A 22,933-nucleotide genomic window follows, 5' to 3' on the forward strand; every position below is an offset into this window, starting at 1 on the left:
ACTGCCCTGCCTGGAGGAGAGCTCGCCTCCGCCACACACCCCACCCTCCATCCCAGGGCCCCTCAGCTGTACCCTGGATCCACTCAGAATGCGCTGCCCTCTCCTTTGCCCTGGGCTGGGGGAGCCTGCTGTTGGGGGCTGGCCCGGGCCCCGGCGCTGGGGCCAGGGACACAGAGTCTGAGGGCGGAGGTGTGATGAGATGGCCTGGGAACGCCCTGTGCTGCCCTGTGCAGTCAGTCAGGGGCTGTATTCCAAGCACAGACCTCTCTGCCGCCCCATCCCTCTCCACCTCCCTCGGCCTCTGGGGCAGTTTGTTCTCAGCCCAGCCCACCCTGAAGCCCTGTCCTCCACGTTTGCTCTCTGATCCCTTGCCTCTTCCCCACAGGCAGCATCCCAGGTCCTGCGCTCCGAGTACAAGGTCAGCATCCCGCAGTGCAAGCCGCTCTCGCCAGGCGAGATCCTGGGCTGCACGTCTCCCCGGCTGGGGCCGGACACAGACGCCATTGTGTAAGTACCAGGGATTATATAGCACTCCTTCATCGCAAACACTTCCCCTTTCTGTTTATATTGCTCTGGTCTCCTTCAGCAGGGGGCTGTGGGGAGAGCTCCTGGCTACAGCAGCCCTGGCCTCTCCCAGCAGGGGGTGCTGTGGGGAGTGGGGCAGGGCACTGGCTGTGGGGGGAGCTCCTGGCTACTCAAGTCCCGCAGCTCTCTGCAGGGAGGAGGGACTCTGCTGTACTTTGGGCTGTGCCACCCATTCTGCCCACGAGATGCCACAGCCTGGCTCATTGAGAGGGTCTCGCTCAGCTGTGGAGCACAGTCCAGAGCTCCTGGAAATAGGGATCTGCCCTGAGGGCCCTGGCTTCCCTATGCTCTGGATCATGTCCTCTGCCTTTCTGTCCTTTTGCCTGTCACCGCCCCTTTGCACCTCTGCCTTCAGCCCAGCTCTCTGCTTAGCTCTGCCCTCTGCGGGCTGCGAATAGCTAAGGGCTGAGCAACACTTGAACGATGGGCGGTTTTAGGTCCTCTAGTTCAGGCAATACAAAACCTATGTATAGAGCAGGCCTCTTCCCCCATTTGTACAGTCCCATGCCTGTCGAGGGAGCTACAGAAACCTCAGCGGAGCCTGGGATTTCCTGCGCTCCAGGGTGCGGGGGTGGAATCTGGCAGAGGTGGGTCCCTGTGCTCCAGACCTGGGGGAGACAGGACCTACCTGTCAGGCTCTGCACAGAGTGGCTTGTGCTTGTAGCGCAGAAGGAATAATTGAGTCGTAGATCAGACTAAATAATAGATGGAAAGGCGAGCAGATAATTGGAGAAGACAAATGGCCGGGCCCCAACATCACAGCACCATTAATTTTATTTAAGGACAGCAAATTAGAGGGAGCACTTCGCTTCCTATCACCTAATTATTTTAGGTAATGGAAATGCTTAATGTACTGTGAATACGGTGAGCTGCAGAATAAATAAACAAACAACCCCACCCAGGGGGAGCCCAGGCAGAGCTGTGCTGGCCGTGCCCTCGGGGGCGGCCCGTGTGCGGGGCAAGTGACCCACAGCTCACGCTGCCCCTTGAGCCCGCTTGGGAGCTTGAAGTGGGATGGGGTGATACCCACCCGCTTGGGTTAGCATGCCCAGTGATTTGAACGGCCTGAGTCAGGGTCGTTGGCCCATTGTGCTGGGAGGAGGGTGACTCTTGGGATGTAACAGAGGACATGTTCCTGGAGGCCAGCTTGGTGTGTCTCACCCCAGCCCACTGGGGGATGCTGGCCCTTCAGTGCACGGTGCATGGGATCCTGCTGACAGCGCAGGTGTGTGGGGATGGGAGGACCCCGCACACACACCCCGTCATTCCACACTGCTCTCTGGCAGGAGCCCAAGCTGGACCTGCTGCTCTTCCCCATTCAAGTTCACCTCTGGCAGGCCCCAGCCTCCCTTCCTCCTGCCCGGCCTGGCCTAGGCTCCAGGCTCCGCTCTGTTGGGCTGCTCTCTCCCCAGAGCCTCGGGAGCGCCTGATGCCTGTGCTTGGATCTAACGCCACAAAGCCGGCACAGAGCCATTAGATGTTTTCTCCAGATCTCCTGTGACTGAGTGATGGGCCCCTCCGGCTCGCTGTGTTGCAGCTGCCCTAACTCCGGGCTGGCACGGCACTGGGTACATTGGGTACAGGGTGGCACAGCAGGGGCTGCTCTGGTGGGTGCTGTAGACACAGCATGGTGAGAGGCACACAAGTATGGCAAGTGCCGCCCAGAGGGGCTTCCTTTAGCCCAGTCACCGACTCCCAAGGAGGCAACAAGAACCGTCCCCCCAGGGGACAGCTGAAGAGTGGCATGGCCACATGGTATGGGGAGGACACACGCAATTGGCTTCATTTCCTGAAGAGGGCTTGACCTTGGAAAGTCTGGGGCACACTGCATAAGGGGGTGTCCCCCACGCCTCCTCAGCCAGTGGGCATCTCAGGCCCTGGCTCAAGGGTTTGGAGCTGTCCAGTAAATCCTCATTCTGCCTAAAGAAACTAGCCATGTAAATACCTGATTCCTACTGCAGTCCTGCTGAGCTCCTGCTCCCAATCATGTCTTGTGGCAGTGAGTTCCACAGGTCAATCATGGGTTTCCTTCGATCAATATTAAATGTGTTTCCTTCCAATTTCCCACCCTCCCAACCCTCTCGGGGAGGGGGATTCAGGCTCCATGCCATGTTCATGTAGACAGGGGCCTTTCAAGACCAACTCCTTTCTCTGGCCCTGCCCTCTCCTAGTGATGAGAGAAACTCCAGTGGGTGCAGCTTGTGGGCTCTTGTTCCATTGCTGATGTGGGTGTCCAGCTGCTGCAGGTGAGTCCCAGCTGTGGCACTGGCTGCTGTTCCTGCACGACTCCACAGGCTCCTTTCTGAGTTGTTATTTTCTTACTGAGCCCCCTCTCTGGGGCTAACTTTTGCAGACAAATTAGCTTTGATCTTCCGAAATGTCATTCTCCAATTAAGGGCAAAATCTAGTCAAGTTTTACGTCTGAATTCATTTTCCAGGCCCTCACTCCATTAGGGCAGCTGAATGAAAGGCTTTGAAATGTAATTGCTGACTTGAAATCTGATTAGAAATGGAAGCAGAAATGTCTCTAAGCAGACACTGCTATTGAGCAACTTGGAGGTGCACATTGACTCACCCTCTCTGCTCCGGTCCAGCAGCAGGAATCCATTTTTGGGTGGAGAATGGATGCCTCTCCTGGCTCCAGCAGGGGGCGCTCACCCAGGCAGCAGGTGCGGCATGTGCTGGCGGGGGGGGGAGATCCCCAGGTGGAGTGGTGAGAATGGAAATTGGGTTGTTTAAAATACGCTCCTGACTCATTTCCCTACCTGTGGTACCCAGGAGATGGTTCAGTGCCCAGGGCTGCAGTCTCACTTGTGCCCAGGTGCCAGCCGCTGGGTGTACAAGGGGGGACAGCTTAACATGGCTGGGTTCTGTTCGCTCTGGAGACCTGGTCTATAATTAAAATGTAGGTCAACATAGCTACGTCACTCAGGGCTGTGAAGAATCCACACCCCGAGCACCTAAGCCCCAGAGTGGACGCTTCCATTGAGCTGGCTGCCAGTGCTCAGAAAGGTGGTGTTCCTAGAGCGACGGAAAACCCCCGCCATTGGTTTAGGCTGTGTTTACACTCCGGGGTTAAAGCACCGCAGCTCTGCTGGCCTGGCCCCTGGAATCTAGCTATGGGCTGGGCCAGGAGTTGTGATGAGGGCCAGCCCCATTGCTGTGCAGGTGGGTGTGTTACACATGGAGAGGCCTGGCACAGTCACAGCAAACCATTCCCCACCAGTGGAAGCAAGTGCAAAGCCCCGACCTTAACTCGGGGACCCCAGAGCTCGTCCCCCATGCAGGCTCCCAGAGCCACGTCCTCTGGTCTTTCACGGTCTGCAGGTGAGGCTGTTAAGGCAAAGGAGGTAGCAGCCAAGTGCGCTCACCCTGTAAAGGCCCACGACGCTCCTCATCCTGCTCACTCCGGGGGCTGTATGAGCTCCACTTATAAGTCAGCCAAAAGGAGGGTGGCCTGCCCTACTGTGATGCGCACCAGGGAGGAGCCAGCTGCGTGCGTGGAGAGAAGTTTCTCTGACTGATGCCAGCGTGGGCTGGTTCTCCCCTGCCCACTGGCGCCGACGGGTCCCCATGTGGCCTCACAGGCTTTGTTTGCAAGTCCCAGAGTGCCGGGCTGCTTGAACCCAGCCCTGAGTCGGTTGCTTCACCTGCTCTATGCCTGTTGTGTGCAGCAGGGGCCGGCGTGGGCTCCTGTACCCAGCGCTCAGATGCAGCAGCAGCAGCCACCGGGCAGTCAGACCGCGGCTGAACCAAACTCTGGAGTCAGCTGGCTCCTGAGCAGCCGCCCTGAGCTTTTCTCTCCCGGTTACAGGTACCTGGGGGATGGGCGCTTCCACCTGGAATCTGTCATGATTGCCAACCCCAGAGTTCCCGCCTACAGGTACTGGAGCCAGCCAGGCTGCAGGGGTGGAGGGGACGGGTCACCAGCATTCACACTGTAGGGTTGAGCCGCACTGCGGGCGTTGCTGGGGAGGGGATATGGGATTTCCTGCCATGGGCATAGTCAGACACACATAGCTCAGACCCAGCTCCCCTCCCATTTCTAGCTGGGCATCCCGTCTCTCCTTCCCCTGGTTGTCACTCAGATCCGGCTCCCTTCCCACTGGCTTTTGCCTGGCGACCCCCCTCCCCCCCCGGGAGCCCGTGGCAGGGATGCTGGGGAGTGTCTAACAGTTTTTTAGCTTTGTAATACAATTTGTTGCCAGAGCGGAGGTGGGGAAGCCAGCAGCCAGCTCTCTGCAAACCACCACTGGCCCATGGTGCAGTGTGGCTGGGTGAGGAGAGAGGCAGTGGGGCCAGAACTTGCTATCAAGAGCAACCTGTTCATGGGTCTCTCAGGCTCTGTCTCCACTACAGGTTAGGTCGTATAACCCCCACCGAGCAACATACATTACACTGACACGAGTGCTTGTGTGCACAGAGAGCTCCCGCCAGCACAGCTTCTGCTGCTTGCGGGGGTGCTTTTATGACACCAGTGGGACAGCTCTCCTGTTGGCATAGAGCGTCTTCACCAGACGCGCTGCAGGGGCCCAGCTGTACCGGTACAGCCGTGCCACTGCTGCGCTGGACAGGCAGACAGGGCCTCAGTCAGCTGTTGCTCATGGAGCGGAACCAGGCCCCGGGCCTTCACCCTCCAGGTCCAAGCAGCACAGGCTGGCTTCCTTCAGGGTGTTGGGCACTCAGGCGGACTTCGCTGGCAGAGGAGACGTCAAACAGGGAGCAAGCACAAGCAGCTCCAGGGCTGAGGGAGAGGTGCAGAGGGGAGCTGGGCTTGTTGAGATGAACACCAGCCATTTACTCAGGCTGAATATAAACATTTTGACAAGTACCTGTGAAAGCTCTTTGAGGTGCAGCCATTAAACTCCTCGGTTGCTGCAGGCTGAGACCATAAAATGTGATGATGAGGCTGCTGAAAGCAGATGAAATATCAGGAGCGAAAGGCGGGCCCATTTTGTGAAATCTGAATTTCTTAGTAGGTCGTTTGTTACTAACGGGAGATGCACGTCAGGTTTATGGGGCTGGGGAAGCTGTTGCAGCCCAAGTGGGATTTGATTAAAATTCTCTTCGTCAAACAAAGCAACAAATCAAAGATTTCTTCATGATTGATGAGGGGGAAGAATGACAGAGCAGGAGGAGAGCGAGTGGCCTGGCCTGCGTGCATGGCAGCCTTTGGCCGGGCTGAAGCAGGGGTTGAGCAAAGAGGAGCCGGATCTCTGTTCACACATGCCCTCCTCTGCCCTGCACTGGGAGCTGGGCCAGAGCGCCACGGGGCTGCTGGCTGGGAACGTTCTCATTCCCATTCCCACAGTGTGTGGGCTCATTCCCCCTCTAATGCAGGTGGTAGGAAAGGCTCAGTCTTACACCACAGGGCCTGCTGGGTCTAATGAACTGTCCAGGCAGGCTCCTGTATCTGGGCCAGGCCAGAGGGCACCGTCCCCAGACGGTCCTCACCTGGCAGGGAGAGGCTGGCCTGAGGTGGCTGCCGCAGGGCGGGGGACACGATGTTGTGGCACCTCCAGGAGTCCTGTCAACTCAAGCAGGTGGCGCCAGGAGAGCAAAGAGCCCTGGCCTTGCCCCACCTGGCTTCTCAGGCCGGGAGCCGAGTCATAGGAGAGCCGTCAGTGCTGCTGGAGGGGAGAGGGGGTTTGGCAGGGCTGTGGGTCTGTGCTGCCCCCCATGGGGTGTGGAGGAGGGACAGTTAGCCGGTACCCCTCTCCTCCCAGCATGCGGTCAGAGGGGAGCCCAGTGACCTGTGACTGACAGGAATGGCTGTGGTTTGGGCTGCCTGCAGAGAGCTCTCATCTCAGAGCAGCGAGAGAACCTGTGCTTGTGTCCAGGCCCCTCCCTGCCAGAACAGGGGCTCAGCCCCCCTCCCTGCAGAGAGATCCCACCCAGAATGTTGTGTCAGTTATGGGCAGCTGTGAATGCAGCGCCCTGGCGGTCCCGATCCCCCCCAGGATCTGAACTACTGGGCACTGCCAGCCGTGCCTGCTCTCACTCTGTGTCTTCTGCGCAGGTACGACCCCTACAGCAAAGTCTTCTCCATGGAGCACTACGCCCATGAGCGCATGCAGCATGCCCGGCAGGAGGCCATCTGCACCGCTGCCCACGCCCGGAGCTGGGGACTCATTCTCGGGACCCTGGGGCGCCAGGGCTCCAACTCTATCCTGCAGGTACCTCTAGAGATGTGCCTGTCCCACAGCCAGCTTGGCCTGGGGATCAGGCTTCCCCCAGCCCTGCTCTGTGGAGGCAGATCCTCCGAAGGGCTCGATTAAGCACGCTTCGCTGCGCCCCAGGAACAGGGAAAGAGAAACTGGCTTTTTCTCTGAATCCATCACCCCTTCTGGAACCCACAGCTGTCCCCTTTTCCCTGCTGTCCAGGAGCCACCTCTGTCCCACTCAGGACCACTTGTTGAGGTCTGCAGTACTTCCCCCCCTCCCCTGAGCCTGCTGCTGCCCTGGCACTTGCCTGGGTGTGCCTCCCTTGTGGCTGGCTGCATGGATGAGTGGCTGCCTATCATCCCCCTGGCCTCACTGTGCAGTGGGGCAAGGAGGGGATCTCACCTGGCCAGTGACTGGCCTTGTGGCCCTGGCTCATACCCATTGATCGCATCGACCAGGATTTCTTCAGCTTGGGAGCAGAGCTGGCAGGACAATTAGCAGGAGATGAGAGGGAGCCAGTGCCGAGGCCTCATTAAACGGGCCCCTCGCAGTAGAGAGCCGGCCCCGCGAGCCCACGCTGGCCGCACAGCAATTAATTCTCAGCTATTTTTAGTTTAGTGATGTGAACTTGGGATTGGTTTTGCTTCCCCTGTCCTGGCCCAGTGCCAAGGGCCAGGCGGGGCTGGGGCTCTGCAGTGCCGCATCCTTGCTGAGTTCAAGGCCTGGCAGCAGCTCCCTGAGCCTAGGACTCCCATCTCCTGCCCTCTCCTTTGTCCTGCCGCTGCTGCCCCGGCTTGGCCTTATCCATGTCCCCCTGGCCCCTGCCCGACGCGTCCCAGGACGCCCGGGACAGCACGTAGCTGCTCCACAGCTGGCTACAGCTGCAGTGACGTGATGGGAGAGAGGCACCTGCTGCGTCCCTGGGTGCCCCCCCATCTCCCCATGCAGCCTGGGGTCACGCCCAGAGCGCCGCTCCCCCCAGCGCTTCCATCACACGGGAGACAAGTGGGGGGTTCACTCGAGTCCAAGGCACAAAACCGCCCCCCAGCTTGGCACAAGAAGCAGGCTGCTCTTGGGCCAGCGGGGCAGTGGGGGAGCTGCAGGGCTAGACTAGCCAGGGGTTCTGGGGTCAGAGGGGAGGTGCATCAGCACTGCAGGGGCAGCTTGGTAGGGGGCAGTGCTGAAGTAACTGGGGGAGCCAGGGGTTGCTCTGAGTCAGAGGGCAGGGCCTGACATGGGGGGTGCTCTGGGTCAGGGAGGGCCCAGGGCTGGCATGGGGGGTGCTTTGGGTCAGGGAGGGCCCAGGGCTGGCATGGGGGGTGCTCTGGGTCAGGGGACAGGGCACTGGCAGTGCTGGGGATGGGAAGTGTGTACAGCCCCATGCCCGGCTCAGCTCTCGGCCTGCTCCCTTGGCGCTGGCTTGTAGCTGCTCCCTGTTGGGCCAATGCAGCCAGAGCAGCTGCAGGCTTTGCTGAGCCTTTCAGCTGAGGATGCCAGGAAGAGCAGACCTGGGGCCTGCAGGAGCTTGAGCTTGAGCTCTCACAGGTCAAGACAGAGGATGATGCTGCCAGCGGCTTCTCCCTGGCTGCTGTGGCAAAGGGCCATGACAGCCAGAAGGCAGGAGGCAGGACAGAGGCATCTTGGGAGCTGCAGAATGATCAGTGATGGCTGGGCTGGGATGGGATGGAGGGGAGCCTGCTGCAGGCAGCGGAGGAGAAGGCTGCTGCTAATGAGAACAGATTGTTGTCATTGTACAGTAATTACTTCATTAGGCTCCGCTGCAAGCATTGAGGGTGGAGCTGAGTGAAGCTGCTGTTTGGGGCTGATGGGGTCTGGGCTCCAGCTGTTCTGCTGCAGCTGTGTCCCCCATGTGCTGTATGGGGGCTGTTCCTAGGAACTGACAGTCCTGCAGAGAGGCCAGAGAATGGGTGGGTTCTGGGAAAGAGCCCCGGGAGAGGCAGCTTGTCTTGCTCCTGTGCTGGGCAGAGAGAAGCCCCCTCTCTGGGGCTCCAGATAGGGCTCAGGTGAGACCACTCCAGCCTCCTGTCTAATGGGCCCTGTCCCATCCCCCAGTAGCTCCCTGCTGCAGCAGTGATCTCTGGAGGGACTGGGGGCTTCCAGAGCTTTATGGTATCGACTACCCCACCCCCTCCCATCCCAGGGGTCAGGCCCCCATGCTCCCGAGGGCCTTCCCTGTTGTACTGGGCACCCCTTTGCTCTGGCAGGGCCTTGCCTAGCATACCTATTCCTGTCAGGGGCAGCAGAAGTTGGATCGCCCATGTTCCCCACCTACCTGATGAGCATTGCCGCACGGGGCCTCCTGAGCTCCGAACACACTGGGCCGAGTTGGGGCTCTTCTAACACTCCCTATGTCTCGTTCCCCACAGCACCTGGAGGCGCGGCTCCAAGCCCTGGGCCTCCCGTTCGTCAGGGTGCTGCTCTCGGAAATCTTCCCTAGCAAGCTGCAGCTGTTCCCCAATGTGGACGCGTGAGTGTGGGCCCTGGGTCTGACCTGTCCCCTCTGCATCGTTCCCCCGGGCCCTCTGGATCCTCTCAGCTGGCCTCCTCCCACAGCCTCCATCACATCCCCTGCTCCTGCGCTGTCCCAGGGGATCGCTTGCTCCCCTCCCTGCTGGACCCTGCTCTCTGGTGCGGGTGACTCCTCCTCAGACCTGAGCTCTGGCCTGTCTCCTCTGCTGTGGGAGAAGAAGAATAACCCTGAAACTGCTCTTCCCAAGGCAGGTCCCAGTCTGGCCCTCTGCACGGTGGGAGGCGGGCCCAGGCCGGAGCGCGTGTGTGGCCCGCAGGGGCCCAGGCCGGAGTCCTCGTGCAGGTGCACACATGTAGGAGGCACCATCCTTCACGTGTGCCAGATGTCCAGAGTATTCCCCCGTCCAGTCCATGGGAGTATTCCCCCTGTCTAGCTAGGCAGACCCCCTGTGCCAGTCTTAACCCCAGCCTGGCGCTGCCCCTCTGCACATTGTGGCTGGGCATGGTGGTCTCATACGAGGGCCCTGTGGCCTCCTGAGGCACTCTCTGTGCCAGTGGCATGTTGGCACATCTCTCTGTGGGAGCTTAGAGGCAGGCGCACTCTGCGATGTGTTGGGCTCCTCCCTGCCGTGGGGCCCTCAGGGACTGGGAATGGGCTTAATTTACATCCAGTCTCTTGTTTACTGGGAACAGGGGTCTCTCCCGGTGGGCCACGGGGCAGGAGGGGAGCTGGGGGCAGGGGTGAGTCCCAGTGATCTCAGTAGGGTGCTGGAGCACTGATGCTCCGTGGTGCTGAGGAGTGGCGAGATACCAAGCATGCGCTCCAGTAAGGTCTGGCATGTGTGTGTGTGTGTCCCCCGCCCCAGTAGCTGGAGATGCCTGGGGGGATCAGAGGGGCGACCCCCAGGGGACTCAAACAGGATCCCATGAAGTAAAAGGAGAGAGCCATCTGGGTTCCTGTGGCCATGAGCCCCTCCCCACCCTAGTTCAGCAAGACATATTCATGTGGAGCCACCCACCCTGCTCCCAGCATGGCCTGTCTTGGAGCACCTGCCCACTGCGTTCTGTGGGGCAGGCTCTGCATTTGTCGGTCCTCCCCAGGGTCATCTTCGCTGCATTGCTATTCTCCAGGACTTGTCCAGGCACCGTCCAGTCCCGTCCTCTCCCACGCGAGTGTCTGCAGAGGCCCCCCTCGCCTTCCAGTGGGCCCTGGCATGGCTGCAGAAGCAGGTCACCCCCTTTCTCCTGGCTGTGGGCCCCCAGGGTTAGTGACCTGCAGGGAATGAGCACCACTGCCCAGTGAGAGGTGCCTGTGAATCTCCCTTGCTCTGTGGCCTCTGTAGTTTCAGAGCTCCCTTGTGTCCGCCAGGCCCCTCTTCCTCCCTCTGCCCTGAATGGCCAAGCTCCTGACCCTGGCAGCAGCACCTCAGATGTGGGGTGGCTGTAAAGGTAGCCACTAAAGGTCCCCAAAGCCTCCAGCTTTGTTGCTACTCAGGGCACAATGTAGCGCCCTCCCCAGCAAATGCAGCCTATGCCCTCACACACACTGGGGATTCGCCTGCCTGAGGGAGCTAAGAGGGACCCTCACCGGGGGAGACCAAGCTATGCCAGCAACAACAGTGCTCACGGGTGACCCCCATCCCTGCTGCGTTGTTCCGAGCCCCTGGAATCGCCTGGCAGCATATGAGCAAGTCTTCCATTGCTGCTGCGCGAGGCCCCTGCCCAACGGGTTGGTGGGAGGGAGTAGACTCTGTCTGCAGCTCTGGCCTGAACTAAATGGGTAATGTGGCCCCTGTGCTTCCCTTCCAGGTGGGTGCAGGTGGCTTGTCCCCGGCTCTCCATTGACTGGGGAGGAGCCTTCAGCAAGCCACTGCTCACACCCTATGAGGTAAGAAGCTCCCGGCACCCTCTGTCTCGCCTTGTCAGAGGTGGGACAGGGACTCGCCCCGGTGCCCAGCACTGCAGGGAGAGGAGTCGGTGGACCCCGACGGACAAGGCTCAGGGCCCAGCATGGACATTCCCTTGGCTGAACTTGTTCCATAGCACAGATCAGCTGCACCTCCAGCCCACCCCGGCCAGCCCCAAGCTCCCCAAATGCCTCCTGCTCCTCCCCCAGCTGCCTGGCCCATGGCAGGTGAGCTGGGAGGAAGGCAGAGTGTCACGGAGTCCCCGGGCGATGCTCTGGAATTGCTCCCTACGAAGCCAGTCTGGACTCTGGGGAAGTCTCCTCTCTGGGAGCAGCCTGTCTGCAGGACACACATTTCACCCGGCTTCCCCCTTCCTGGGTCTGACCTCGGAGCATTCAGCATCCTCTGCCCCTCCCTGCGCTTCCCCCAGCAAGTCCGCCCAGGCGGGGTCCTGGGGAAGCCAGAGGGTCCTGCCCCCCAACTTCGCAGTCAGACGTGACTATCAGCCAGCCAGTAAAACAGAGATTTATTAGATGACAGGGACATGGTCTAGAACGGAGCTTGTAGGTGCAGAGAACAGGACCCCTCAGCTGGGTCCATTTTGGGGGGCAGTGAGCCAGACAACCCCGTCCATGTCCCCAGCCAGCCCCAAACTGAAACTCTCTCCAGCCCCTCCTCCTCTGGGCTTTGTCCCTTTCCCGGGCCAGGAGGGCACCTGATTCCTTTGTTCTCCAACACTTTAGCTCTCACCTTGCAGGGGGGGAGGGCCCAGGCCCCGTTGCCAGGAAACTGTGTGTCGGCCATTCTCTGTGTCCAGACCCCTGCACACACCTGCCCTCTAGGGCTCTGCAGCGATCATACCCCCTTATCCCACCACCTAGATACTTAAGAATTGCAAAGGGAAACTGAGGCATCCCCAAAATTTTCAGAGGAAACATTAAGAACAATCTCACTTCGTCACACACAGGCTCCAGGAGCCAGGCACAGGCAAATAACAGCATGGGAACTTTGTGCCTGGTTGTGACTAGGCCACCCCTATCGGTACAGACAGAGACTAAGGGGCCAGCAGCACTTTATTTTAGGGAAGATTGATGGACACATTTGTAATTCTCTGCCTGGTCTGCGTGTCCCATTGGGTGAGAGGGCCAATCACAGCCGCACGCCACACCACACAGAGTGCTGCAGGGTCGTTCTCCGTGTGCTCCCAGTCGTCTCTGCTCCCCCCACCACATCAAAGCGAGCACCTGGATTGTTCCTAATGCTCTGTCATCATTTAATATGCAGTGCAGCCCCAGTGCTACGAGCTTCCCCGCAGCAATGCCCAGCCAGGGACGCCAGCACTGCAAGCTTCCCCACAGCAGTGCCCTCTTAGTACCAAGCACCTCAGAAAGCTGCAGACTCTGATTGGAGTTTAATGCTCCTAGCCATTAGACTAAGTCATTAAAGTGCATGTGTGGAGCAGTCTGAGCCCCCAGCACCTGCTGAGAGGGGCTGGTACACTGGTCGTTTCTCCATGCGACTCCCCTGTGGAGGATGCTGGGTCCTTTGTTGTGGTGACATGACTTTGCACCCACAGGCTGCTGTGGCTCTGAAGGAAATTGAGTGGCAGCAGACTTACCCCATGGATTTCTACGCTGGCCAGTCCCTGGGGCCCTGGACAGTCAACCATGCCAGCCACCAGTCCCAGAGGGGTGCCAGCCAGCCCGCACAGGTGAGGGACCTGCAGTGGGGTTGCAAGGAAGAAGGGTCCCTGAGGTGACACAAGTTCTCACTGCTGCTTCCTCCTGACCCATTTCTCTTAGGGTGACGCTGGGGAACATGGCTACAAACCTGACCCAGCCAAGGCCTTGGCTCCTCCTGGGCCTCACCCCTCCCCTTTCGCCCTAGGCCAGGGATCAGCAGCCTTTGGCATGCGGCCCATGGGCTGAGGGATGTGCTGGCCGCCGCTTCCCGCAGCCCCCATTGGCCTGGAGCGGTGAACCGCGGCTAGTGAGAGCCACGATCGGCCGAACCTGCGGACTTGGCAGGTAAACAAACCGGCCCGGACCGCCAGAGGCTTTCCCTGATGAGCCCCGCACCAAAGGCTGCCGGTCCCTGCCCTAGGAAGTCAGGAGGCCTGCGGCTGTGCACAGGAGAAACACCCTGTGGTGCTGGCACCTGACCAGCAGAAGGCATCAGAGGACTGTGCAGGTGCTCAGAGCTCCGGACTCTCTCTGTACCTGTTGTGTGCGGAACAGGAAGGAGCTGGGCCCTGGCCCTGCACTTTCCCTTCCCCAGCTGGTGCCCCAGCACTCCCTAGGGATGGAGGGGACAGTGCCAGAGCCCTGGGCAACGAGACACCAGCCCTTGGGACAGGTTTAATTCCTGCTTCTCTGGGTTTCGGGTTTTCCTGTTGGTGAAAGAAGCCGCCCCTCAGCCTGCACTGCGACGCGACGTGTGCGGAGAGCACCACCCAGTGGCTCCAGCCAGTGGCTGGTGATAATGAAATGCTTGGCACTGGTCCGGCACTCAGTAGCCGGATCTGCCCCCATCCCTTGCCCTCCCCATTGGCCTGGAAAGGGGCACAGACTTTCACCTAAGGTCATGTGGCAAATGGACCCAGGACTTCCAGCCTCAAGCTCCAAATCCGAAGCCCATTCCAATGCTGGCCCCATGCTGCAGCTTTGTGTGTCAGAGGCTGTGGCAGGGATGCTTAGCAGATTTCCTTGCTGTGGCTTCCCAAGAGGCCAGCTCCCTCTGCGGTGGAGTAGGCCTGGCAGAGTCCTCTGGGGTCATTGCTTAGCCAGCTCACCCCACTAGTCAATGCTCCCGCACCCCACCATGTGGGGCAGAGTTGGATGCTCTCTGGGGTAGGCTCAGACCAGGGCTCCCAGTTCTCGCTGGGTATGTCACAATACCCCAGCACAAGGAGCTGGTGTCTAGAGGACTTTCTGGGAAGTGATTTAAGGGGCCAGCAGGACTGGAGTGGCTATGAGAAGCAGTAGTCTTCTCTGATCTGTATCGGCTGTTCCCGCTGAGATATGGGACTGGGAGCAGGCGCTCCTCTGAGTTATTGTAGCTGTTTCAGTAACAAGTGGCAGCTGCTCAGTGCCTGTCTGGAGTGTGATAAGCAGAAGCAGCACAAAGGGCTGTGTCACAGCCTGTCACTTGTTCACTGTAGGGCAATGCAGGAGCATTTATTGGTGTCATCTGCCTAGGAAATGAGAGGGGAGGCTTAGTGTGCCCATAAATCCACTCTGGGAACACAGACTTCCAGCACTTGAGCTTTCTGCAAGGGATGGAAAGGAGACCAAGATAACCTAATAGGGGCCTCAAGGGGAGTGAGGCAGGTGTGTTTCAAGTGCAGCAGCTGGGACTAGGGAGCAGGCATGGTGATAGGATGGGACTGGCAGAATCCTGGGGCTGGATCCTCTTCTGAATGGTGTCTCTCTCTCTCGGCCGTAGAGGAAGCTGTCTGAACTTTTGCTACCAGTGGATGCTGATGTGGGGAAGCAATGCACCGACTGCAGCTGTCAAGACAAGGCCCCATTGCAGCCAGAGCACCCTTGAACCCCCAAGCCATGGGGATATCGGCAGGTACAGCTCTGCAGTTACCAGTCTGGAAAAAAGTGCACCCAGCTTTGCTCTCAGGAATGGCTGTCTCTGACTTCAGAGCTGGTGAAAGGGGCCAGTTCAACAGCCCTGTAGATTGATTGACTGGCACCCAGAGTAGGCAGTGGCAGGGCCCCTCTCTCACTGCTCTGGGAAACCATCTCTCAGTATCTGGCCCATTCAGTCTGAAGTGTCTCCATGGAGGCTGCCTGAAAGGACCAGCTGTAGCAGTGGTTTCTGCGATAGGGACTGTTCCCTGGGCACTGGACTGAGATCCCCCCATTGAGGAACAGCTGTGCCCAGACCATGATTAATTTGCATTGAAATGCCCTGTGTGTACAACAGAGGTGGAAATGGCGCACGCAAAGGCCCTTCAACTCTGCTGGGTTTCGGACATAGTCTCACTAACTGGGGATGTTTAGAAGCACAAAGTTGGGAACAGCGCTGAGGTTCTGATTGCATCACGTCCCTGCTGTCTGGGGAAGATGGATTTTAGGCCAACACACTGCTCCATTCCCCTCAGTGCCTCAGCCCCCGTGTACAGACATCAAGGCTCAGCCTGGGGATGGCAGTGAACTCTGACTTGCACGCTGTGGTTACCTTGGTCAATTTGCCAGTTGCAGTGAAGGGACAGATTCTTTATCAGTTTGTGTTTCACCTTCCATAGTTTACAAAATCCTCTTTGAAACTTGGAAATAAAGTGTCCTCTAGGCCCAGAGGCCTTTCACATGTGGGCAGATATGGACTCTCCTCCTGGGACCTTGGGTCTACTCACATAGCAGCCTTCACCTGCTATTACTAGTGCCTGCCTCGGGTTGCTCCTGATTACACTGATATAAAGAAGAAGAGAAGCAAGCCCTGTGTCTCTCTCAGAGCCCATGTTAACTCGCCTCTTTTGCTTGGTTGTCTTTGCTCGGTCACCAGTGGCATTGCTGGGGGGGCGGAGGGAGATAAATGGTGCAGGGGCAAGGGATGGAGAGGGGGACAGGGCAGGCCCTGTAAACGTGCTGGTTTTCAAAAAAAAAAATTACTCTGGGAATCCAGATCTCGAAGTTGCGTTACTGCCCCTCTCTACCAACCCACAGCCCCTCGCTTCTGCACAGCTCTGCTGGCCCCTCCCTCCGGCCCCGCGGCCCCCCGGCTCTTCCCCCTGCCTGGCGCCCGGAGCGGGGCGCTGCCCAGGGCTGACAGGCCGGGCGGGGCCATGGCGTGCACCAGCCCGGGGGGGGAGCGGAGCGCGCGCCGCCAACACGGTCCGGGGGCGGGGGCGGGGCCCCCAGCCGGGGGTGCAGTTGGGGGCCCTGAGAATAATCCAGGCTCGGCCTCGACCTGGCGCAGGTGTCGCGGGGCGGGGCGGGGCTGTGCTGGGGGCTCCTGTCCCAGCCTGGCAGCCCGAGCTGGACCCCCCGGCTCCGCCTCTCTGCGCCCGCTGGCCAATGAAAACCCGCCTTCAGCTCCATGGCAACGCTAGTTCCGCCCCGAGCCCGGGGCAGAGGCATTTCCGGCAGGCGGGGCTGCCGAATTTCCTGCGTGAAAGCCGGATATCCGGCTCCGGTGGCCGCCATGTCGGGGCGGAAGCGGCCGCCGCTCCGGCTCCTGGGTCTCCATGGCTACGGCCAGAACCAGCGCAGCTTCCACGAGCGGACCGGGGCGCTGCGCAAAGCGCTGCGGGGCCGCGCGGAGCTGGTGAGCGTGAGCGCGCCCCACGCGGTCCCGGGGCCCGAGCCCGAGCCCGGTAACGCGGCGGGGCGGGGCGGGAACCGGCTCCCCGGCTGGGGGCTTCTCGGGCCGGGCGGCCCCGGAGCCCGCTGTTCTCTTTCCCCGCAGGACGCCGATCCCCGCTGCTGGTGGCTCCCCAGGCCTCGGGAGGAGACGCTCGGTGCTCGGGAGGAAGCTGCCTCTTGCGCGGGGCTGGAGGAGTCCCTGGAAGCGGTGGCCGGGGCCTTCGCGGCCCACGGGCCCTTTGACGGGCTGCTGGGCTTCAGCCAGGGCGCGGCGCTGGCGGCCCTTCTGTGCGCCCGGAAGCAGCGCGGAGACGCGCGTTTCCCCTTCGAGTTCGCCATCGTGGTTGCCGGCTTCGAGAGCCGCGCGGCCCCGCCCAGCTACTGCCAGGAGCCCATCGCCGTGCCCACGCTCCATGTGCTGGGGGAGGCGGACCGGGTCATCCCCCCAGCCCTGAGCAGAGAGCTGGCGGCCCACTTCGTTGATCCGGCAATCCTTACCCATCCCGGGGGACACTTTGTTCCTGCCTCTGCACCCCAGAAGAGAGCCTATCTTGAGTTTTTGGCCAAGTTTTTGAAATAAAAGAGGAGGGACCCGCTTTGGGTATGGCGGGAGGAGACTAAAGGAGCTCTGTTTACTTAGGTGACCCACGAGAAAGTTTGAGGGGATGCGATCAGCCCACCAGTACCTACTGGGGGAGAAGATTTCTGATGAGCAGAGAGCTCTTTAATCTAGCAGATAAACTCTAATAAGATCCAGTGATTAGAAGCTGAAGCCAGACAAATGCACATTAGAAATAAGGCACATTTTTAACACATTAACAACCATTGGACCATTTTACCTAGGGATGTGGCGGATTCTCTGGCACATGGAATCTAAATCAATACTAGATGGCTTTATAAAAGATACCCTTGAAGTTACGGGTTTGATGCAGGAATCACTGGTTGAAATTCGATGTTTTGTGTTATGCTGGAGGACAAATTAAATGATCATACTATTTCTGGTGTTAAAAATCTACAACTCTTATCATGGGTCTTGTAGCACAGAAGATGTGAGGACAGGTGGAGTTTGGTTACAGGAGATGCATGTTTGGGGATATAATAAATGGAACTCCAGTTGAGCTGTCGTCCACGTGTCTGCGCAGGCTCCAAAGGTCCCTATGTTTTCCTGCCACCTGGATGGGCTGAGAACAGGGCATTTGCTTCCTCACTTCAGATTCAGAATTTCTTTGGATAAATAACTCAGGAGGCTATTAAACCCTCCCTGCCTTCGCTCTTTACATCTTTCCCGTTTTCTGCAATCTCATTTTGTAGAGCATCAAAGCACTAGCATGAGGAGCCTTGTAATGGAAAGGCCACACAAGTCTGTGATGTAGTTTTTCTTGTGGTCTCTATGGAGACTTCTCTGGCTGCTCTGAGACACAGAATGAGGGGTTGGTGCAGAGCATTGGAGTCTTGCACAGCCTTTATGCCCCAAAGCGGTCCCCGCAAAGAAAACCAGCTACTTGGCCAAACTTGGTGCCAAAGCTGCTACTTTCTAGCTCTAGAAAAGATTCTGCCACTCTGCTGGTGCCAAGACATTTGGTACATTCCCCCTCCTAGCTAAGAAGTTCTTGGTGCACATCCAGCCCTGAGGAGCTAGATTTAATTTCACTCCTTGCAGTTTGTCCCATATCAAGTGCATTTTCTCAAAGGAAGAACTTTGGAGTTTGTGAGTCCTGCTTGCCAAACCTAGGCCAGATCTTTGGCTTAGATGTTTTACTGGAACATACAGTTCCCTTTCCTGGACCGGGGGGGGGGGGGGAGGGGAGAGGAAGGAGAGGGTTGGGGGCTCTGCTGGGCTTCTCACACTGGTTGTACTAGCCACTCTTGAAGTGGAGTCTGCTGTATCTGAGACCAAGGGTACTTGCCTGAGTCAAGAGCTTCTGTTAAAAGGATTCTCTCTGAAAACACCTCTTCCAGAACAACACAACCTGTGTCTCTCAACAAAAGAGAACTTCACAGTTATGCCTCACAGTGATGACGCTGCCGCAGTTCCCAGATGAGATTCATACCTTCTGCTAGGTCAAGGGTGGGCAAACTTTTTGGCCTGAGGGCCACATCTGGGTGTGGAAATTGCATGCATGGCCGGGGCAGGGGGTTGGGGTGTGTTTGGGAGTGGGAGGGAGTGTGGTGTACAGGAAGAGGCTCAGGGCAAGGGGTTGGGGCAGAGGAGGGGTGTGGAGTGTATGAGGGGGCTCAGGGCAGGGGGTTGGGGTGCAGGAGGTGTGTGGGGTGCAGCAGGAGGCTTAGGGCAGGGAGTTCGGGTTTGGGGTGCAGGAGGGGTTCATGCTCCAGCCTGGTGCCACTTGCCTGGAGCAGCTCTGGGGTGGCAGCGGCACACACCAGTGTGAGGGCAGGCTGCCTGCCTGCCCTGGCCCTGCACTGCTCCCGGAAGCAGCTGGCACTGCGGCCCCTGTGGGCAGGGGGCTCCATGCACTGCTCTTGCCATGCCTCCAGGTACCTCCCCTGAAGCTCCTATGGGCCACGCTTCCCTGTTCCTGGCCAATGGGAGCTGCGGGGGGTCGGTGCCTGGAGGTGAGTGTAGCGCATGGAGCCCTCTGCCCCCCGCACTAGGGGCCACAAGGACATGGTGCCAGCCGCTTCTTGCAGGCTGGATCCAAAGCCCTGAGGGGCCGGATCCGGCCTGCGGGCCATACTTTGCCCACCCCTGTGCTAGGTACTAACAGGACAGTATTGTGGTATCAGAGGTGGTATCTTGGCAGCTGTAGGGCAGGTGAAGAAATCCCAGTTGTTGCTGTAAGGGGGAGATGATAGTGTTGTCCAGGAATGATCCTTGAAGACCACACAGTACTGCTGATGTACTCGTAGATCTAGGTGAGGGTAGGAAGAGTCTAGCATAGATCTGCCTACCACCCTGATAATTGCAAAAGTGCCTTGGGTCACTGTGACAGGATTCTGGCTGATAGGAGCATTTTGCCCTCTCCTGGTAGTTTTGCTAATTGTAGGATTTAAAACTGTATCCAACATTACGTGTTTTCAGCATTTGTACCCTGACTGGTGGCCACAGTTCAGTCACTGTAGTAAATGGATAAATCACACCCCTGTGACTATAAGGAACAGACTGTGAGATGACCACTTCCACCATTGCTTGAGCTAAAAGTCATTCTCCATTATCTCCGTAGTACCAAGACATATCCTATGGGTGAGCCAAGCATGGGAGGTGAGAGAACCAGCATTTGCAGGTATGGATCTGTCTAATAGAGGATGGTGACACACTGTGGCAGGTCTGGCTTCAGCCAGCAGAGGGCCTTGGTTTTCCCAGCTCAAGATCAGGTCAAATCTATACCAGCAGTGGGCTTTGTGCACACACAACTCTGCTGTGAATGTATTGCAAGCGTTGAGCCACTGCATAGGAGGGTGTCACCCAGGTGTCAGCAGAGATGATTCAGTGAAAGGGAGACCTGCCCTTCTCCACCCCAGGCAGACAAGCTTCCACAACTTCCCCATGTTCCTTCCGAGTCAGGTTCAGCTTTCTAAAGGCTTTTGAGATGGGATGTAGGGAGTGCTGCATGCACAGTAGAAGTAGCTCTGCTCTAAGGGGGGGCTCAAACTCCTTAGTAGTCCGTATTTCAGAGTGAGACAGGTCCAGAGAGAACAGTTAGATGCTCTTTGTTTTGGTGTTGCTCATTCCACTGAGCTGTTCTTAATTATGAAAGGGGTGCAGCTGGACAAGCACTTTGCAGAAACCAAGTTTGAGTCAAGTATTTCAAAGATGTAATTTTTCACACTCTGGCTACGAGCGTCTGCAGCAGTTTTTATCGATTAATCAGTAAGGGAGTAACTCCTGCCCCCAAGCTGCAGTATAGCAACTGCCTCCTGTCTCTACTGGGTTCTCCAGACAAACACAACAGAGCTTGATATGCCTCTTTATCTTTAGCCCTGTGCTAAATAGTACAGGCTAGTGCACATCAACTCTCACCTGCAGCCCCTTACCCTACAGCTCTTGTCAGGGTGGAGCAAGGGGGACCAGGAAGAAAGCACCAAACCAACTTTCACTTGTACCCTGAACAGAACTGAACCAAAGTTGTGTGTGGTAAGGATCTGTATATGCCTCTTAGGTCTCTGGTACCTGCTTCCCTTCAAAAATATAAATCGGGCTGGTTTGTAAAGGTATTTGGGCATATGAAGATGCAATTAAGCACCTAGTAGGATTTTTTAAAGCACTACAACTCCCATTGAGTTAGGTACCACACAGGTTTTTCAAAAGTGCCTATCTGCAGCTGCCTGAACACCTTTACAGACCTGGCCCTTTATGTGAGCATAACACAATGCTTTACAAAAGGTCAGTGTCACTAACGGCAGCCTAGAAGAGGGAAGTGACTTGCCCAGGGACATACAGTGAGTCATAGCAGAATTGAAAATGGAACCCTAGAGTCCTGGCTCCCTGCTCCCTTTAACTAACTAGACAATACAACTTCAGAACTCTCTCTGTCTGATGTAAAGTAGGTATTACCTTGCTGCATGTTCATCTGTGGGCAGCAATACAAAACTGATATTAAAGACCCCTCTCCATGCATGCGGGTCGCTCTGCGGCTCAGACTCAAATCCTGAGTTTGAGTATTACTCTGGAAAGGCCTGTGTATGAGGGGAGCACAGAACAGCTTTGGGGACTGCGATTGGAAAAGAAATAGAGGCAGATCTATCCCAAAAATCACTCCCCCTGTTGACGCTAGTTTCCTGTTGGTAGAAAGTCCAAGGACTGAATGGGGCATAGCTACTGAGCTTCCCTGGCTTCTAGAGAGGGGCTCTCCGTGGCAGTATTGGGACATGGCGGTGAGGCAGAGGAGTGGGAGAAGCATACCCAGTCACCCTGTGACTGCGGGACTGTATTGCTGTCACTAGCACAGCATTCCCTGAGGAGGCCTGTTGGCATTATCCTCGGAGGAGGAGGAGGAGAGTGGGCCAGCAAGTTGTGCAATGGACTCACTAAGCTGAGTTTCAATAAGAAATGACTCAACTACTAATGCTAACGGATTCCAGACAATGATGTTTCACACACTGTCCTTTACGGTTGGACTTCCAGAGTGGTTTGGATGGCTCTGGTCTCTTGGCTGCTTGTATTTACTTCTTAATGGCCCTGGTATAATGATACCAGTGACTAATGTAAGGTTCTCTGTTGTGCGGCCCTGCTCTGCTTCCTATTCCCAGCAATAGCTTGTAACGGCTAGGTCTCTGAAGGTGGGAGCTTCCTCACAGCAGTGTCCTTGTTTATCATGGGACCAGCAGGCAATAGGTGAAAGCTCTGCATCTTTCCTCTTCTTCAGTGTGATGGCTCTGGATAGGAGAAGGGCTTGAGCATTCCTCTTACCGTTAACAGAGCTGTCATTTCAAGCCCCACTTTTGCTGTTGGGAGCAGTCTCTCTCTGCCCCTCAGCTGAACTGAGCCTATTTAAAGGTCTGCAGACTTCTCCTCCCACTAGTCAAAAGTATTGAAGGGGAAATAGGTAGGGCAGTTAGAACTTTGGCTTGAAGAGACTAATGTCCAAACCAGTGAAACCTCCCCCATCCCCTTCCAAACCCCACGTGTCCTTCCACATTTCCTATCGGCTCCACCCATCTAACGCTATTCCCCCTTCTCAGCTGTGGCACAACTTCCAGCCAATCCCACCCCCTTCTCCATTTCAACATGAACTGTCCCCAGTCTAGATCCATTCCTGATCCCGCTAATTCTGTATCTGCCAAAGTCATTCAGCCCAGACCCCTGCAATTGGGTGCACACTGAACAGAGCCAGGGGTTTCCAGGCACTGCTGATACAAAACTCAGAACCACAAGCCGAGCTTCTTACTCAGCTCTCTTTGCCTTTCCTTATAAACAAGAGCACTTCTAGTAAGTGTCTGACAATGTGATGAGGCTGACGCATGAGGCTGGGGTGATGGTACAAATGGAAATCATCAACATGTTTCACAGACAGTTACGCAACTCAAACCCCTGAGACCAAGCTTTGTCTGTATGCCTGGAATGTATTTGGAACCATTTCCTCAGCCCGGAAGGGGGCAGACAGGAGAAAATGCGTGCAGAGCAGGGAGGAAAGTGTTGAGCAGAGCAGAGGGGGCAGAGAGGAAACGTAAAGGGGGATGTGGACAGGAAGGAAGGAGTGTATGTTGCAGAGGGGAGTCATGTTGGATCACGGCAGGCAGGCAGGTGTGGAGAGACGAGGTCATTCCCTGCCCCAGATGTCTACATTTGGCAAGGAACGAAGACACATGGTCTCAAAATATCTCCTCCTCCCACATTTAACCCACAGAATCTTCCAGTTGTGTCTGAGTCACTCTTGCTTCAGCTCCCTTTCTCCTTGTTTTCGATGGAAGTTTTCCATGGAAACCCATGCTGGGCTGGGCCACTAGCTGGGATAAACACATGGCTAAATTACAAAGGCCACTCAGCCAAGAGCTGTCCGATGGTAACAATAG

At 57.4% G+C, this 22,933-nt stretch overlaps 2 protein-coding genes across 5 annotated transcripts in view; both read left to right on the forward strand.

Moving 5' to 3' along the window:
* DPH1 (diphthamide biosynthesis 1) overlaps window positions 1-15,589 on the forward strand; it is a 52,645-nt gene extending 37,056 nt beyond the window's left edge. The window contains exons 6-13 of one of the 4 annotated variants that reach the window (XM_043499181.1): window positions 386-507; window positions 4,400-4,468; window positions 6,605-6,761; window positions 9,138-9,238; window positions 11,050-11,128; window positions 12,724-12,858; window positions 14,592-14,723; window positions 15,406-15,589. In XM_043499181.1, the coding sequence (XP_043355116.1) occupies window positions 386-507; window positions 4,400-4,468; window positions 6,605-6,761; window positions 9,138-9,238; window positions 11,050-11,128; window positions 12,724-12,858; window positions 14,592-14,696 (768 nt within the window). In that variant the 3' untranslated portion in view covers window positions 14,697-14,723; window positions 15,406-15,589. Of the gene's footprint in view, window positions 1-385; window positions 508-4,399; window positions 4,469-6,604; window positions 6,762-9,137; window positions 9,239-11,049; window positions 11,129-12,723; window positions 12,859-12,949; window positions 13,364-14,591; window positions 14,724-15,405 lie in introns of those variants that run through there. The other 3 variants (XM_043499180.1, XM_043499182.1, XM_043499183.1) reach the window with 3 other exon arrangements.
* A 666-nt stretch (window positions 15,590-16,255) lies between these two features.
* Window positions 16,256-17,580, forward strand: OVCA2 (OVCA2 serine hydrolase domain containing). Its single transcript, XM_038375768.2, has one exon. The coding sequence runs from the start codon at window positions 16,302-16,304 to the stop codon at window positions 17,040-17,042; it is 741 nt and encodes a 246-aa protein (XP_038231696.2). The 5' UTR covers window positions 16,256-16,301; the 3' UTR covers window positions 17,043-17,580.
* Window positions 17,581-22,933: the final 5,353 nt, after the last annotated feature.

Source organism: Dermochelys coriacea, chromosome 17 (genome assembly GCF_009764565.3).
Source record: "Dermochelys coriacea isolate rDerCor1 chromosome 17, rDerCor1.pri.v4, whole genome shotgun sequence".
Classification (NCBI taxonomy): Eukaryota; Metazoa; Chordata; order Testudines; family Dermochelyidae; genus Dermochelys; species Dermochelys coriacea.